The 16,686-nt window shown below is 42.1% G+C and overlaps 1 protein-coding gene across 2 annotated transcripts in view; it reads right to left on the reverse strand.

The window, feature by feature from the left end:
• The window catches only part of LOC137640243 (nonsense-mediated mRNA decay factor SMG8), a 138,670-nt gene that overhangs the window by 89,463 nt on the left and 32,521 nt on the right, over positions 1 to 16,686 (reverse strand). For both annotated transcript variants that reach the window (XM_068372814.1, XM_068372812.1), the window contains exons 3-4: positions 15,454 to 15,613; positions 14,616 to 14,738 (exon numbers count right to left, since the gene is read on the reverse strand). In XM_068372814.1, the coding sequence (XP_068228915.1) occupies positions 14,616 to 14,738; positions 15,454 to 15,613 (283 nt within the window). The remainder of the gene's footprint in view (positions 1 to 14,615; positions 14,739 to 15,453; positions 15,614 to 16,686) is intronic.

Genomic DNA, 16,686 nt, shown 5'->3' on the forward strand with positions numbered 1-16,686 from the left:
AGCGAGTGGTAGTGCATCTTCCCAGGGAGTGCATAAGGAGGTAGGAGGGGTGGAGCAGCAACCCCTCACCACCTCTCCCGATCATGGAAGTCGGAGTGTGTGTAACGAGTTTGAAGAACCGCTCGTTACGGATGCCAGAAAAACGTAGGAGTGTATGGTACGGAACACGGCCAGAGCCCACACAGGGGCTCAGTGACCCTACAACGAAGAACAGATGTAATAACTCAACGTGAAGCAGAAGGAACAAGAACGAGAGAATTAGGCTTAAGTAGACCTGTGGATGGAGCGCATAGAAAACGGGAAGATCTTGACGACTACGGAGAGAGAGAGAGAGAGTACATGCCCCGTGAGTGAGTCCCGCGAATGAGTGTATGGGTGAGGTAGGAGATGAAGTTTCCCGGATTTTTTGCGCAGGTGGAAGGGTGCGTTCTTCATTGAAGACAGAATTTGATCTAGCGTTGTTTTTCCTTCCCCTTTGGTAGAGAAAGTCATCTGTGTAATTGATGTAAGACCTTATGCGTGGCATGTAGGTATAGGAAGGTCCCTAAGGATGGCAAGAGTGTCAGTATTTTTAAGGAATTAGGTTTATCAATAAGTGTCATGTGTGTAACTCAATGAGTAACCACAAGCATGTGATACCAACGGCCAGAACATGGTCGGTAGTACCTTTTAAGTTTAATGGAGTGCATATGGACGTCAAAGGTCCATTCCCCCAGGGGACAGGTAGGAAAGTGAGGGAGTGACACAAGCATGTGTCCGTGCCGTCCTTCGAGCACGAGAGAGTGCGAGAGGACATGGGCCTTGAGATAATGTCTACCACGAGGTGATTGAGGTCATAAAAATCAGGTTTCTTTAACGTATGTTCATTCCAAGTGTATTGTGAAAAGATGTATTAAATTTTGTTTCGTTTTTTTTGGTTTTGTTCTAAGCATATCACAAGTATGTCATTCGTCATACTGAGAAATTTCTGTTGCATTTATGTTTATGTTGAAAATAATTCAAATTTCATTATTTTGTGTTGATACCGATTTTGCTATTACCAATGGTTTTATGTGTGTTTTTCCAGTTTGTTGTACTGTATTGAAAAAAATTTCATTTGTCTCTGTGGAGGTTTTCGGTGCTATTACAGGTAATTGCTAATCAGGGGTTGAAAATTGAACATCATTACTTATGTTTTTTCAATATTAAACTTACCCGATAATCATGTAGCTGTCAACTCCGTTGCCCGACAGAATTCTATGGAGGGATACGCCAGCTATCACAATACTAGAAGGGGGTGTATTTACCAGCGCCACCTGTGGCCAGGTACTCAAGTACTTCTTGTTGACACCTCCTCAATTATTCCTCTGTCGTGCTTCCGGCAAGACGTTCTGGGATACGCTTATGTTCTTGGAGTATTTTCACGACTTTGGTGAAGTATTTCTCTTTGATTTCGGCTGTCGCTTTACTGGAAACTTCTATATTAGCTTAGTTAGCTTTTGGAATTAATTTGATTAATTATGGTGACGAGAGAGTATGAACTCTCGTTCACCTTTCAATGGCCGACCCTTCCCTTAGACGGAAGTGTTGGTGTCTAAGAGAGTATAGACTCTCTTTCTTAATTTTGCTTAACAAAAGTTATAGATTTATTTTATATCTCTCCGCCTCTTATAGGCCTCTTCGATTAACTTCCTTTTATTATAAACTCATTAAAATTAATTTTTATATTTGTTTATATTCGACCTTCCTAATAGTAGGCGGTCTTTTACCGAAGTTAATAAACTTTGAGCCCGTCATTTCGGTTTTACCTGTTAACATATTATGCTATTTTAATGTTTTTGAAAGAATTTCTTTGATAGTCTCGTACTGTTTTCAAAGTTGAACTAACGTTTTGTTTTGTCTCTGCAGTTGTTAACGTTCAGAACGTTCAACTTGCACTCTATCGTTATTATTATTATTATTATTATTATTTGCTAAGCTGCAACCCTAGTTGGAAAAGCAGGATGCTATAAGCCCAGGGGCTCCAACAGGGAAAACAGCCCAGTAAGGAAAGGAAACAAGGAAAAAAATTAATTGTTTTAAGAACAGCAACAATATTAAAATAAATATTTCTTATATAAACTATAAAAACTTTAACAAAACAAGAGGAGGAGAAACAAGAGAGAAGAGTGTGCCCGAGTGTACCCTCAAGCAAGAGAACTCTAACCCAAGGCAGTGAAAGACCATGGTACAGAGGTTATGGCACTACCCAAGACTTGAGAACAATGGTTTGATTTCGGAGTGTCCCTCTCCTAGAAGAGCTGCTTACCATAGCTAAAGAGTCCCTTCCACCCCTACCAAGAGGAAAGTAGCCACTGATCGACTACAGTGCAGTACTTAACCCCTTGAGAGAGAAAAAAAAATGTTTGGTAATCTCAGTGTTGTCAGGTGTATGAGGACAGAGGAGAATGTGTAAAGAATAGGCCAGACTATTTGGTGTATGTGTAGGCAAAGGGAAAATGAACCGTAGCCAGAGAGAAGGATCCAATGTAGTACTGTCTGGCGAGTCAAAGGACCCCATAACTCTCTAGCGGTAGTATCTCAACGGGTGGTTGAGATAGATAGAGAAAGAATGTTCACGGTTTCACGTTGCAGTAAGAGTAACCGTGTCTAGCGTTTTGTTCATTCTTTCTTAACTTAATGGTTTTGATCCTAATAAAGGAACTTTTCAGTTTTTTCCTTTTACAATAATATGTTTTAACGATATACAGTGATACCTCGGTAGTCGAACGACTCTATACTCGAACAATTCGGAGTTCGACCAAAATTTTCGAGAAATTTTTGCTGCGGTGCTCGACCAAAAATTCGGTACTCGACCAGCCGAACACGTGACGACCGCATGGGCTTTGTGATGATCGCGCCATCTCGGCCACTCTCGCTTGTTCGGGAAGCATCAGTTCTCTCGAGAGCGTCACTCAGACAACGCGCGATCAGCATTCGTTGTGATTTAGTGATTTTCAGTGCTTTTAATTGCTTTTTTAGCTTTCATAATGAGTCCCAAGAAAGTAATGAGTGTTAAGGGGAAGGAGAAGAGGAAAACAGTGCGAACAACGATCGAGTTGAAGAAGGAAATTATAGCGAAATATGAGAATGGTGTACGAGTGTCCGATTTAGCGGTAGAATACGGAATGGCGAAGTCGACCATTTCTACGTTTTTAAAGCATAAAGAAATGATTAAGAAGGCGAATGTTGCAACGGGAGTTACGGCGGTAACTAAGCAAAGGCCACAAGTGATTGAGGAGATGGAAAAGTTGCTTTTAATATTTATTAAAGAAAAACAGTTGGCCGGGGAAAGTGTTAGTGAAGCGTTCATTTGTGAAAAAGCGTTGCATATCTATGAAGAATTAGTGAAGAAAAGTCCGAGTACCAGTGAAAAAGATTCATTTACATTTAAAGCGAGCAGGGGTTGGTTTGAAAAGTTTCGTAATAGAACAGGTATTCGTAATAGAACAGGTATTCATCATTTTCGAAGAATACTGCAGAGGAGGAAGAAACAATTAACAATAGACCAGTTTTTCACAAAAGAAAAGAAAGCTGCTACATCAAAGCCTGTTTCTCCTCCAAAGAAGAGACAAAGAAGAGAAGAAACCCCTGAAATAGATCTGCCCACCCTTTCATTGGAGAGAGAAACAACTCCTGAAGGAGAACTACCCCGCCACATCATGGAAGGGGACTCTCCTTCCAAGCAGTAACCTCCCCCTTCCATCCTCTCCACATCCATCCCTGTATGCCATCGAACCGCTGCTCAAAGGTATGTTCACTACAGTACAGAAAATGGTTTAAAATTGTTTTATTTTAGTACAGTAAATGGTTTAAAATTGTTTTATAGGATTTTCTGACCAATTTCATACACATTTAGATAATTATTGTTGTTTAGGTACACGTTTTATTAATATTTTGGGCCTGTTCGAGTGCTTGGGAACGGAATAGAATATATACCATTATTTCTTATGGGGAAAAAAAATTCGGTACTCGAACAAATCGGAGGTCGAACACGGATCTCGAACGGATTATGGTCGAGTACCGAGGTATCACTGTATATGATTGGGCTCTTCTCTCAGGTTCTAAGTCAAGAGAGAGAGAGAGAGAGAGAGAGATAGAGACGGAGGGAGAAAGAGGATAAACGTTTCATTCAAGCCTGCCAGGCGTACGAGTAACGTCGTTATCGTTTTTGCTCTTCTCCCTAGTCTCTTTAGGGGAAGAAACTAAACGTTTCTAGAGTGATCTAGTGTTTAGTCTCTTTCCAGCCACTGAATTATCTTTCATTAGATTTTTCTGTTACATTGTAATTCTGTTTTTCGCAATTACTAACTTTGAGAAAGGATAGAATTGCGTATTTCAGGTACAAACCACTTAAAGTTTCGAGTTCAGTGAAATAAGTGCAAACAGAAATCAAAGTGATAAGTGATTAGTGCGTGAGGGTACTTTTGTGCGCGCCAGTCGTTCTCCCAGTCCGGGACCTCTTGCAAGCTCCCAAGCCCAGGGGAGAAGCAATGTCGAAGGGCATAAGGGTTCAGCAGGCCTTGATCGGCGCACAGAAGTATCCTCGGTGGTTGTGGGCGTGTCTTACCGAGACCGTCACTCCCACCCGCAGACGATTGAGCCCTTATATTGCTCGTCTGCAGAAGAGATTAGGGGAGAAAATAAAGGCAGAGTAACGCTGGTCTCAGGTCTCAAGACCTCTTAAACGTTAAGTCCAGACCTATGCCAGACGTACGAAGTTAAAGTTCACAACCCGAATGCAGTCATTGGGTTAGCTCTGACTCTCCTCAGTCATCAGTTGATTACACTCCGCCTAAGAGGAGTAAGGTTCTGCCGCAACAGATCTCTGCTGTTAAGGCTTTACCTCAGCAGACCTTAGTGTCTGCCGACCCCAAGTTGACTCTACTGCAGTCCATACAGTCACAACTTTCGGTCTTGATGCGTGAGTGTCGGGCTGAGAGTGTTGCGCCTCCGCCTCCGCCTACACTCCCCCCCCGCCTATGATCGCTCCGCCTGATCGCAGTACCACCTGCCAGGCGTACGATGTTGTGAACTCTACTACAGTCCATGCAAGCACAGCTTTCGGACTTGATGCGTGAGTGTCGGGCTGAGAGTGTTGCTCCTCCGCCTCCGCCTACACTCCCTCCACCTACACTCGCTCCGCCTGATCGCAGTACCATCTGCCAGGCGTATGATGTTGTGGACTCTACTACAGTCCATGCAAGCACAGCTTTCGGACTTGATGCGTGAGTGTCGGGCTGAGAGTGTTGCTCCTCCGCCTCCGCCTACACTCCCTCCACCTACACTCGCTCCGCCTGATCGCAGTACCACCTGCCAGGCGTACGATGTTGTGGACTCTACTACAGTCCATGCAAGCATAGCTTTCGGACTTAATGCGTGAGTGTCGGGCTGAGAGTGTTACTCCTCCGCCTCCGCCTACACTCCCTCCGCCTACGCTCGCTCCGCCTGATCGCAGTACCACCTGCCAGGCGTACGATGTTGAGCCACGTGCTGAGTTTGCTGTTCCCTGTGGTGTTCAGCCTCCGCCTTCCTTAAGGCAACCTTTACATGGGATCAGGAGGATTATACCTCTCTTCCTCCGCCTCCACTTGCTGCTCCACCAGTGATGCAACACTCGGTTGAGGTACAACAACCTCTCCCGTCCATGAGTCAGTCTCCTCAGCTCTCGCTGCAGCGAGCTCAACCCTCCACAAGGCAAGCACCACAACACCTTAGCCTTGCGCCTCAGGAGCCTCAGCTTGCGAGACATTTACCTTGTTCTGCGCAGCCTCTTCCTCATCGCGCTCCGCTCACACCACAGGAACTGGAACTTGCTACTCCGCTTCCGCCAACCGCTCAGCAAGCGCAACCCTTGGGTTCAACCACTCATGCTAGGAGTCAGCCTCCTCCACCCATGCGCCTTCCTTCTGCTTGTCTTTTATTCAGCCTTTGCAGACTGAGCCTCAGGTGTTCCCTCAACGGAGTCTTGAAGAGGAAACCACAACTATTGTTGTTCCAGCTCGTTCTGACTCTGCTGTTCAGCATACCTTACCTCCATTTTCATACCATGGTTTAAACCCCATGCAAGCATGCATAAAGCACTCTAGCACTGGTCATGGAATTTCTGAGAAATGTTAAACGCCATGCACACGCTCTGCTTTCCTTACAGCAGGCTCTGCTTACAGCAGGCTCTGCTTACTACATGCTCAGCATACAGCATGCTCTGCATTCAGCATGCTCTGCATACAACATGCTCTGCATACAGCATGCTCTGCATTCAGCATGCTCTGCATACAACATGCTCTACATACAGCATGCTCTGCATACAGCATACTCTGCATACATCATGCTCTGCATACCTTACCGCATGCTTCTCAACACATCTTGGGTTGTTGCCAACTCACTAGACTGTCAAGCAGTTTCATAAAGTTGCCTTCTAGTCTGCTGCTTTTGCACCAGTGAACCCTCACTCAGAGAACTTAGCTTTTCTAGGATAAGGTCCCTGTAGATGAGAAAGTTCTTTTCTCCCTCCTTCTGATATTCCCTTGAGGACTCTGTCATTTGGAGGGAGCCTTTAGCTGCATAACCTCTTATGGACTTTTATTTAAGCATAACATGCTTACAGGGAAGGTAATGGTTCCACTTCAGTCGCTAATCCCGTCTGTTACCACACCTGCTCCCATAGACCTTGAGCTGTGTTGCATGACATGCAGTCCAAGCTTAGTCCTTGTTAGAGGATTTTTTGTTTACGGAGTCAATGTGTCACGGGGAAGACGTTCAACAACCAACAGAAGTGACTTGTTGTGACGCAGTGCGGCAACCTCAGCAACCCGTTAAGGAGTTGTCTGTACGACCCAGACAGTCTAGACAGATTCGGGTTGTCACTGTACTTCCTCGCTTGCCCATGATTGACAGTTTACAGACTGTGCAGCAGTATCATGATCTTGTGTCCGGCTCCGTCAGACGACTGGCTTTTAAGAGCTCCCACAAGTCGTCGCTGTCTGGAGATTTTCAAATGGACTATGGATCTGACCAAGGAACTGGGCCTCCTGGTCAATTTTGAGGAGTCTCAGCTCGTTCCATCCCAGACCATTGTCTCCTTGGGTATGGATCTTCAGAGTCGAGCTTTTCGGACTTGTCCGTCGGCCCCAAGGATCTTCCAAGCCCTAGAATGCATCCAGAGCATGCTGAGAAGGAACCGATGCTTAGTCAGGCAGTGGATGAGTCTAACAGGGACACTTTCATCGCTGGCCCTGTTCATCGAGTTAGGGAGACTCCACCTCCGCCCCCTTCAGTATCATCTAGCTGCTCACTGGATAAAGGACATGACGCTAGAGACGGTCTCAGTTCCTGTTTCCGAAGAGAGGAGGTCTACTCTAACGTGGTGGAAGAACAGCATTCTTCTCAAGGAAGGTCTACCATTGGCTGTTCAGACCCCCGACCACCGTCTCTTCTCGGACGCATCGGACACGGGCTGGGGTGCGACACTGGACGGACAGGAATGCTCGGGAACATGGAATCAGGAGCAAAGGACACTTCACATCTATTGCAAGGAGTTGTTGGCAGTTCATCTGGCCTTGATAAACTTCAAGTCCCTCCAGCTAAACAAGGTGGTGGAGGTGAACTCCGACAACACCACAGCCTTGGCTTACATCTCCAAGCAGGGAGGGACTCATTCGAGGAAGTTGTTCGAGATCGCAAGGGACCTCCTCATTTGGTCAAAAGATCGAAAGCTCACGCTGGTAACGAGGCTCATTCAGGGCGATATGAATGTCATGGCAGATCGCCTCAGCCGGAAGGGTCAGGTCTTCCCCACAGAGTGGACCCTTCACAAGAATGTTTGCAGCAGACTTTGGGCCCTGTGGGGTCAGCCAACCATAGATCTATTCGCTACCTCGATGACCAAGAGGCTCCTCTTGTATTGTTCTCCGATTCCAGACCCAGCAGCAGTTCGCGTGGATGCCTTTCTGCTGGATTGGTCCCATCTCGACCTGTATGCATTCCCGCCGTTCAAGATTGTCAACAGGGTACTTCAGAAGTTCGCCTCTCACAAAGGGACACGGCTGACGTTGGTTGCTCCCCTCTGGCCCGCGAGAGAATGGTTCACCGAGGTACTGCAATGGCTGGTCGACGTTCCCAGGACTCTTCCTCTAAGAGTGGACCTTCTGCGTCAACCTCACGTAAAGAAGGTACACCCAAACCTCCACGCTCTTCGTCTGACTGCCTTCAGACTATCGAAAGACTCTCAAGAGCTAGAGGCTTTTCGAAGGAGGCAGCCAGAGCGATTGCCAGAGCAAGGACGACATCCACTCTCAGAGTCTATCAGTCTAAATGGGAAGTCTTCCGAAGCTGGTGCAAGGCCAATGCAGTTTCCTCAACCAGTACCACTGTAACCCAGATTGCTGACTTCCTGTTACATCTAAGGAACGTAAGATCCCTATCAGCTCCTACGATCAAGGGTTACAGAAGTATGTTGGCAGCGGTTTTCCGCCACAGAGGCTTGGATCTTTCCTCCAACAAAGATCTACAGGACCTCCTTAGGTCTTTTGAGACCTCAAAGGAACGTCGGTTGTCCACTCCAGGCTGGAATCTAGACGTGGTCCTAAGGTTCCTAATGTCATCAGGATTTGAACCGCTCCAATCAGCCTCTTTTAAGGACCTCACATTAAAAACTCTTTTCCTCGTGTGCTTAGCAACAGGTAAAAGAGTAAGTGAGATCCACGCCTTCAGCAAGAACATAGGTTTCACATCTGAAACGGCTACATGTTCCTTGCAGCTCGGTTTTTTGGCTAAAAACGAGCTTCCTTCCCGTCCTTGGCCTAAGTCGTTCGAGATCCCAAGCCTGTCCAACATGGTGGGGAACGAACTGGAGAGAGTACTTTGCCCAGTTAGAGCTCTTAAGTACTATCTAAGAAGGTCAAAACCATTACGAGGACAATCAGAAGCCTTATGGTGTGCTATCAAGAAGCCTTCTCTACCAATGTCTAAGAACTCAGTTTCTTACTACATCAGGCTTCTGATTAGAGAAGCAAATTCTCATCTGAAGGAAGAAGACCTTGCTTTGCTGAAGGTAAGGACACATGAAGTGAGAGCTGTGGCTACTTCAGTGGCCTTCAAACAGAACCGTTCTCTGCAGAGTGTTATGGATGCAACCTATTGGAGAAGCAAGTCAGTGTTCGCATCATTCTATCTCAAAGATGTCCAGTCTCTTTACGAGTACTGCTACACCCTGGGACCATTCGTAGCAACGAATGCAGTAGTAGGCGAGGGCTCAGCCACTACATTCCCATAATCCCATAACTTTTTAACCTTTCTCTTGAATACTTTTTATGGGTTGTACGGTCGGCTAAGATGCCTTCCACATCCTTGTTGATTTGGCGGGTGGTCAATTCTTTCTTTAGAAGCGCCGAGGTTAAAGGTTGTGATGAGGTCCTTTAGTATGGGTTGCAGCCCTGTATACTTTAGCACCTTTGAGTTGATTCAGCCTCCCAAGAGGAACGCTGCGCTCAGTAAGGAAGACGATCTTATTAAAGGCAGAGTAACGGTTCAAGTCGACTTCCTTACCAGGTACTTATTATTTCATTGTTATTGTGGATAACTGATTATATGAAATACGGGATACTTAGCTATCCTTTAGTCTTGTACACTGGTTTTTCACCCACCCCCCTGGGTGTGAATCAGCTACATGATTATCGGGTAAGTTTAATATTGAAAAATGTTATTTTTATTAATAAAATAAATTTTTGAATATACTTACCCGATAATCATGATTTAATCGACCCTCCCTTCCTCCCCATAGAGAACCAGTGGACCGAGGAATAATTGAGGAGGTGTCAACAAGAAGTACTTGAGTACCTGGCCACAGGTGGCGCTGGTAAATACACCCCCTTCTAGTATTGTGATAGCTGGCGTATCCCTCCATAGAATTCTGTCGGGCAACGGAGTTGACAGCTACATGATTATCGGGTAAGTATATTCAAAAATTTATTTTATTAATAAAAATAACATTTTGTTTTTCAGGAGAAATAATATTGCTCGGTTGTTGATAAGTATTTTTCTTTTTTATTATTATTCACTGTTTGAATTTGCTCTTTGTTGCAGTGTCACGGATGTGTTAAAAATGGTTTTCTTATAATGGTAAATGTGTCAAGGAGCGCTGGGATTGCAAGTTATTCATTTTTTATTTCTCCTAATTTTTATCATTTTCTTTATTTTGTGTATGTAATGATTTGTCGGTTCATATGAAAATTTTATTGCATTGAAGGAACTGTTGGTAAAACATTATTGTTTTTCTGATTTTGTGCTCCAAATTTCGGTGATGATGTATTAAACCTGAATTTTGTGTTTCTGTATGACCTATTGTGGGCGTGACATTCATCTTTGTGTAACTTGCAATTGTAACAAGCCAACCGGCCCTCTGATTTTGATTTAGGTTTTTAATTTTAATTCTTGCATGCTCCCGAAGGGGATGGTACTCAACGGCAACGTCTAGTGGGAAAGAAAGTTGTGGTTCAGTGAAAAAATATGAAAAGAAATATTAAAAAAAAAAAAAAAAAAAAAAATTGTTGTGAGAAAAAACTCTGATAAGTGTGAATTTTACGGGACGTAAAAAGAATTTAAGGAGGGAGTGATAAACCAATCGTGGTTCAGGTTTGGTTGAGTGTTAGCGGGTTTTTCCCTTTGTTAGAGAAAGCCCTCGCCGGCACTATGAGAATGTCGTTATCGGCGTGGCTTGGGCACTCAAAAATTATTCGTTAAAAGTTAGCGTCCCCAAAATCTCTCCCAATTGGTTGTCCTGAGACTTTCGGGTCAAAACAGCCAATCATTGATCAGGCATAGCGAGGCCGTGGTATGGGCACTCGAAACTGCCCCATAGTTTTCAGTCTTAGTTTGCCAGGCCTACAGAGAGTGTCACGGTGCCACCATGCGTGCCAACGAGTACCATTTTTCTAAGGGTTTTGTCTTAACGTAACGTAATCATAATTAAGGGCGCCCTTGTAAACTTAAGAGAATACAGCTTGTATAAAACGATCAACTCGGCTATTATTTGTGCATGACCTCCCCCTCTAATTGTGTTAACAAGAAATGGATTTCCTCTATCTTTGTTTCCCCCCCAAGATGTGAAGTGTGAACCCCCTTAATACGACCTAGATTGGGTATATATATATATATATATATATATATATATATATATATATATATATATATATATATATATATATATATATATATATATATATATATATATATATATACATATATATATATATATATATATACATATATATATATATATATATATATATATATATATATATATATATATATATATATATATATATATATATATATATATATATATATATATATATATACACCAAAGCACTTACCCCAATTTTGGGGGGTAGCCAACATCAAACAAATGAAAAAAAAAAAAAGGGAACCTCTCCTTTCTACGTTCCTCCCAGCCTGACAAGGGACTCAACCGAGTTCGGCTGGTACTGCTAGGGTGACACAACTCACCCTCCCTCGTTATCCACTACAGATGAAGCATCATAATGCTGAATCCCCTACTGCTGCTACCTCCGCGATCTTCCAAGGCCCCAGAGAAAGCAGCAGGCCCTAACGGAACTGCGTCACAATCGCTCGCCATTCATTCCTATTTCTAGCACGCTCTCTTGCCTCTCTCACATCTATCCTCCTATCACCCAGAGCTTTCTTCACTCCATCCATCCACCCAAACCTTGCCCTTCCTCTTGAACTTCTCCCACAAACTCTTGCATTCATCACTTTCTTTAGCAGACAACCATTTTTCATTCTCTCAACATGGCCAAACCACCTCAACACATTCATATCCACTCTACCTGCTAACTCATTTCTTACACCCGTTCTCACCCTTACTACTTCGTTCCTAACCCCATCTACTCGAGATACACCAGCCATACTCCTTAGACACTTCGTCTCAAATACATTCAATTTCTGTCTCTCCATCACTTTCATTCCCCACAACTCCGATCCATACATCACAGTTGGTACAATTACTTTCTCAAACAGAACTCTCTTTACATTCATGCCCAACCCTCTACTTTTTACTACTCTCTTAACTGCCCCCAACACTTTGCATCCTTCATTCACTCCCTGACATACATCTGCTTCCACTCCACCATTTGCTGCAACAACAGACCCCAAGTACTTAAAATGATCCACCTCCTCAAGTAACTCTCCATTCAACATGACATTCAACCTCGCACCACCTTCCCTTCCCGAAGATCTCATAACCTTACTCTTACCCACATTAACTCTCAACTTCCTTCTCTCACACACCCTTCCAAATTCTGTCACTATAATCGGCCGAGCTTCTTTTTCTCGTCTGCAACAAGTACAGTATCATCCGCAAACAACAACTGATTTACCTCCCATTTATGGTCATTCTCGTCTACCAGTTTCAATCCTCATTCAAGCACTTGAGCATTCACCTCTCTCACCACTCTATCAACATACAAGTTAAACAACCACGGCGACATCACACATCCCTGTCTCACTCCCACTCTCACTGGAAACAAATCGCTCACTTCATTTCCTATCCTAACACATGGTTTACTACCTTTGTAGAAACTTTTCACTGCTTGCAACAACTTTCCACCAACTCCATATAACCTCATCACATTCCACATTGCTTCCACACCAACTCTATCATGCGCTTTCTCCAGATCCATAAATGCAACATACACCTCCTTACCTTTTGCTAAATATTTCTCGCATATCTGCCTAACTGTATAAATCTGATTCATACAACCCCTACCTCTTCTAAAACCACCCTGTACTTCTAAGATTGCATTCTCTGGTTTATCCTTAATCCTATTAATCAGTACTCTACCATACACTTTTCCAACTACACTCAACAAACTAATACCCCTTGAATTACAACACTCATACACATCTCCCTTACCCTTATATAGTGGTACAATACACGCACAAACCCAATCTACTGGTACCATTGACAACACAAAACACATATTAAACAATCTAACCAACCATTCAAGTACAGTCACACCCCCTTCCTTCAACATCTAAGCTCTCACACCATCCATACCAGATGCTGTTCCTACTTTCGTTTCATCTAGTGCTCTCCTCACTTCCTCTCTTGTAATCTCTCTCTCATTCTCATCTCCCATCACCGGCACCTCAACACCTGCAACAGCAATTATATCTGCCTCCCTATTATCCTTAACATTCGGTAAACTTTCAAAATATTCCGCCCACCTTTTCCTTGCCTCCTCTCCTTTTAACACCCTTCCATTTCCATCTTTCGCTGTCTCTTCAATTCTTGAACCAGCCTTCCTTACTCTCTTCACTTCTTTCCAAAACTTCTTCTTATTCTCTTCATATGAATGACCCAATCCCTGACCCCACCTCACTTCAGTTGCCCTCTTTGCCTCACTTACCTTGCACTTTACTTCAACATTTTTCTCCCTATATCTTTCATACTTCTCTACACTATTACTCTGCAGCCAGTCTTCAAAAGCCCTCTTTTTCTCTTCCACTTTTACCTTCACTTCATCCCACCATTCACTGCCTTTCCTTATGCTGCCTCCAACAAACTTCTTGCCACACACATCACTTGCAATCCCAACAAAATTTTCTTTTACTAACTTCCACTCCTCCTCTAAATTACCAGTTTCTCTTACTTTCACTTCATGTGCCATTTTCAACTTTCTTGATATTTACCAAAAGTAAAGTGACGAGACAACACAGGTTTGTGTGTGTGTGAGCGGGGTAGCTGGCTAATCCTTTACTGGTAGCCCCCGCCCGCTGACGAGAGGTAGGGTAGTTACACCTCGCTAAAAGTCTTAAGGCTTGTCTTCCAGCTTCACTGAAAGTATAATCCCTATAAATAGCGAAAGGTTTTGTATTTAATGTCAGAACAGCTAGTATCTAAATACTTACCTTGTAGTCATCATGCTCAACCATGGAAGCCAGTGGGTTCTATGAATTAAGTATGATGACTACCAGAGAAGATTCAATTAAATAGTTAGACTGATAGTTATATACTTTCGCAGGACTTTCCCATGCTTTACAGCAGGTACAGTATAAATAGGATTGCCTCTATCTTTGAGAGACTCGATCCCCAACATATGAAAAGTGCAGTAATGTAATATATATGAAATTACTGAAGGTGATACTGTTTTTATACTTTTGAAAGATTTTTTTTTATCCTGCAGTTGAGAACTGCACGTAGAGAGGGTATTCTATAGTTTCCTAATATAATTTCCTATTATATGTCATCAACTCTTCCAACATTTATTGTGAATAGTTCGGCATCATTTTTCACTTTATTGATGACCTCACCTAGACAAAAAGTCCTACAAACTACTTCAAAATGTCCACCTAATAGGTTAGCCCTTTTAATTGTTTGTGAAATTTACTATACAATATTTAAATTTTGAAGAGAGTGAAATTATATTAATCTAAGTTTCAAGATACCCTCTGGAAAGAGTGGTAAACTGATCAATTTTGGATTAATGGGTTTGTATTTTGTATGATAATCTTTATTACAATATATCAATATGTACACAAACAAAACTCATAAATGACATAAAAGCAACAGAACATACCTTTTCTTGCAGCTGATGATGCATATTTTCAAGAGATGAAATAAGAGCAGAGGCATCATAAGCTCCGGTCAAGTGCAAGTAGACAACTCTGCGATCAGCATCATAATAACCTTCCACTCCTGTCTGTTGAGATTAAATATTTAATTAAAAAATCTACTTAACTATTTTATGGAAAAAAACTTATGTTTTGATTTATGTACATTGTCAATGACCACAGGGATCTTGTACAAACTGATAATTCATGTTACTCTAAGGTAATTTGGAAGTATCATTCTGAATTTATGTATCCATTCACCCACACCTGCTTCATCTACAAGGACAAATTAAGTCTCGGTAATGGAATTTATTCCTCAACTTTGAATGCATTGAAATGTTATAATAATTTAGCCAAGATATACAATGTTAAGAAAAGGGAAAGGAATGATAAAAGCAAACAATCAATCAGAATTTCACTTAATAATTTGCTCATGGCTGAGGGGAAGGTATAAAAAATAAAATGCAGAAATTACCTAAGAATAGGAAACAAAGCTTGTTGTCAACAAACTAGACATATGAAGAGAGAGTTTTTATTTTTTTATTGGACATGAGACATGTACAGACTGACTCCCCAGACTTATTTTACTTAGGAATAGAGTGACTATGAGGTATAAATTGGGGCTCATATAAATGATGGGTTTGTTGTGAAATAACTAAATTTTAATCTACATCATCAGGAGTAAAGTACTACAATGAAATTTAACAGAACACAGCAGAATATAAAAATTTCCTTAAAGTGACAAATGTATCAGTGAATGAAAATAGCTATAACAATTAAATAATTCTACTTATTTCTACTTACCATACATTCACTATCAACTGCAACAGGTCGACATAAATCTCGGTTGAAGATCTTACGACCTACCATCAACTCCAAGGCTGAAGCCTTGCATCCTCCACAATCAACAGTGCTTTTACCAAATACAGCAATTACCACAACTCTTTGTTTCCCAGTAAAATCTCTGCAAGTGAAGTAATTATAGGAGGTTACCAACAATTTTCTGTAGCCAATTAATTACAGAAAAAAAACACAATTTAAAACAATTTGTATGTTCCATATATACAAACTTTGAGTAAAATAAGAGGCATAAGCTTCCAGGTTCTCTCCATTGCGACCACAGGAATATACCTTTCAAATCTATCAATCTGGCAATAGGAAGCTGCATATTGGCAGGTTATTGTTGGAGAGATAGATAATAAAGATCAGTAAGTGCCACAAGTCTTCTCTTGCTGTTTTTACAGCCAGAGGATGACTTCTTTAGGTATTTGTGGACCCAAAGGGTGTAATAATCCTTCCTATTACGGCACTTAATCTGTAATGACTTCTTACATAGACAATCCTGAAGCTAAGCCAAATATCCTATCCTCCACAACTGAAACCTCAGGGACATGATTTACAGGACCTTTGAATTTATATCTTCTTGATTCCTGTGTTGAGCTTTCATAACCAAATCTTATTAACAATGCACTTGTATCGTTTACCCGAGTTTCTCAGTCTCTTATAAGCATACTTTGTCTATTAAGTTTTTTGGCCAAACTCACTTCTTACTTTTTAATGTTACTTTCCATAAATACAAAGACAGTATATCATAGAATGAAGGGGTAGGAAAGGTAATTGCAATCCTGTATTATTATCACTGTTATTATTACTAGCTAAGCAGCAATACTAGTTGGAAAAGCAGGATGCTATATAAGCCAATGGGGTCCAAAAGGGAAAATAGGAAAAAAACTAGGAAACAGATAAAATAGTTTGCCTAAGTGTACACTTAAGCATGAGATCTCTAACCCAAGACAGTGGAAGACCATGGTACAAAGGTTATGGCACTAAAGACTAGATAACAATGGTTTGATTTTGGAGTGTCCTAGAAGTGCTGCTTACCATAGCTTAAGTATCTCTTATACCATACCAATTGGAAAGTAGCTATTGAACAATTATAGTGCAATAGTTAACATTGAGTGAAGAAGAATTTTTCAGTTATCTTAGTGTTATCAGGTGTATGAGGAAAGAGGAGATTGTGTAAAGAATAGGTCAGAC

Source organism: Palaemon carinicauda, chromosome 4 (assembly GCF_036898095.1).
Source record: "Palaemon carinicauda isolate YSFRI2023 chromosome 4, ASM3689809v2, whole genome shotgun sequence".
NCBI classification, from domain to species: domain Eukaryota; kingdom Metazoa; phylum Arthropoda; class Malacostraca; order Decapoda; family Palaemonidae; genus Palaemon; species Palaemon carinicauda.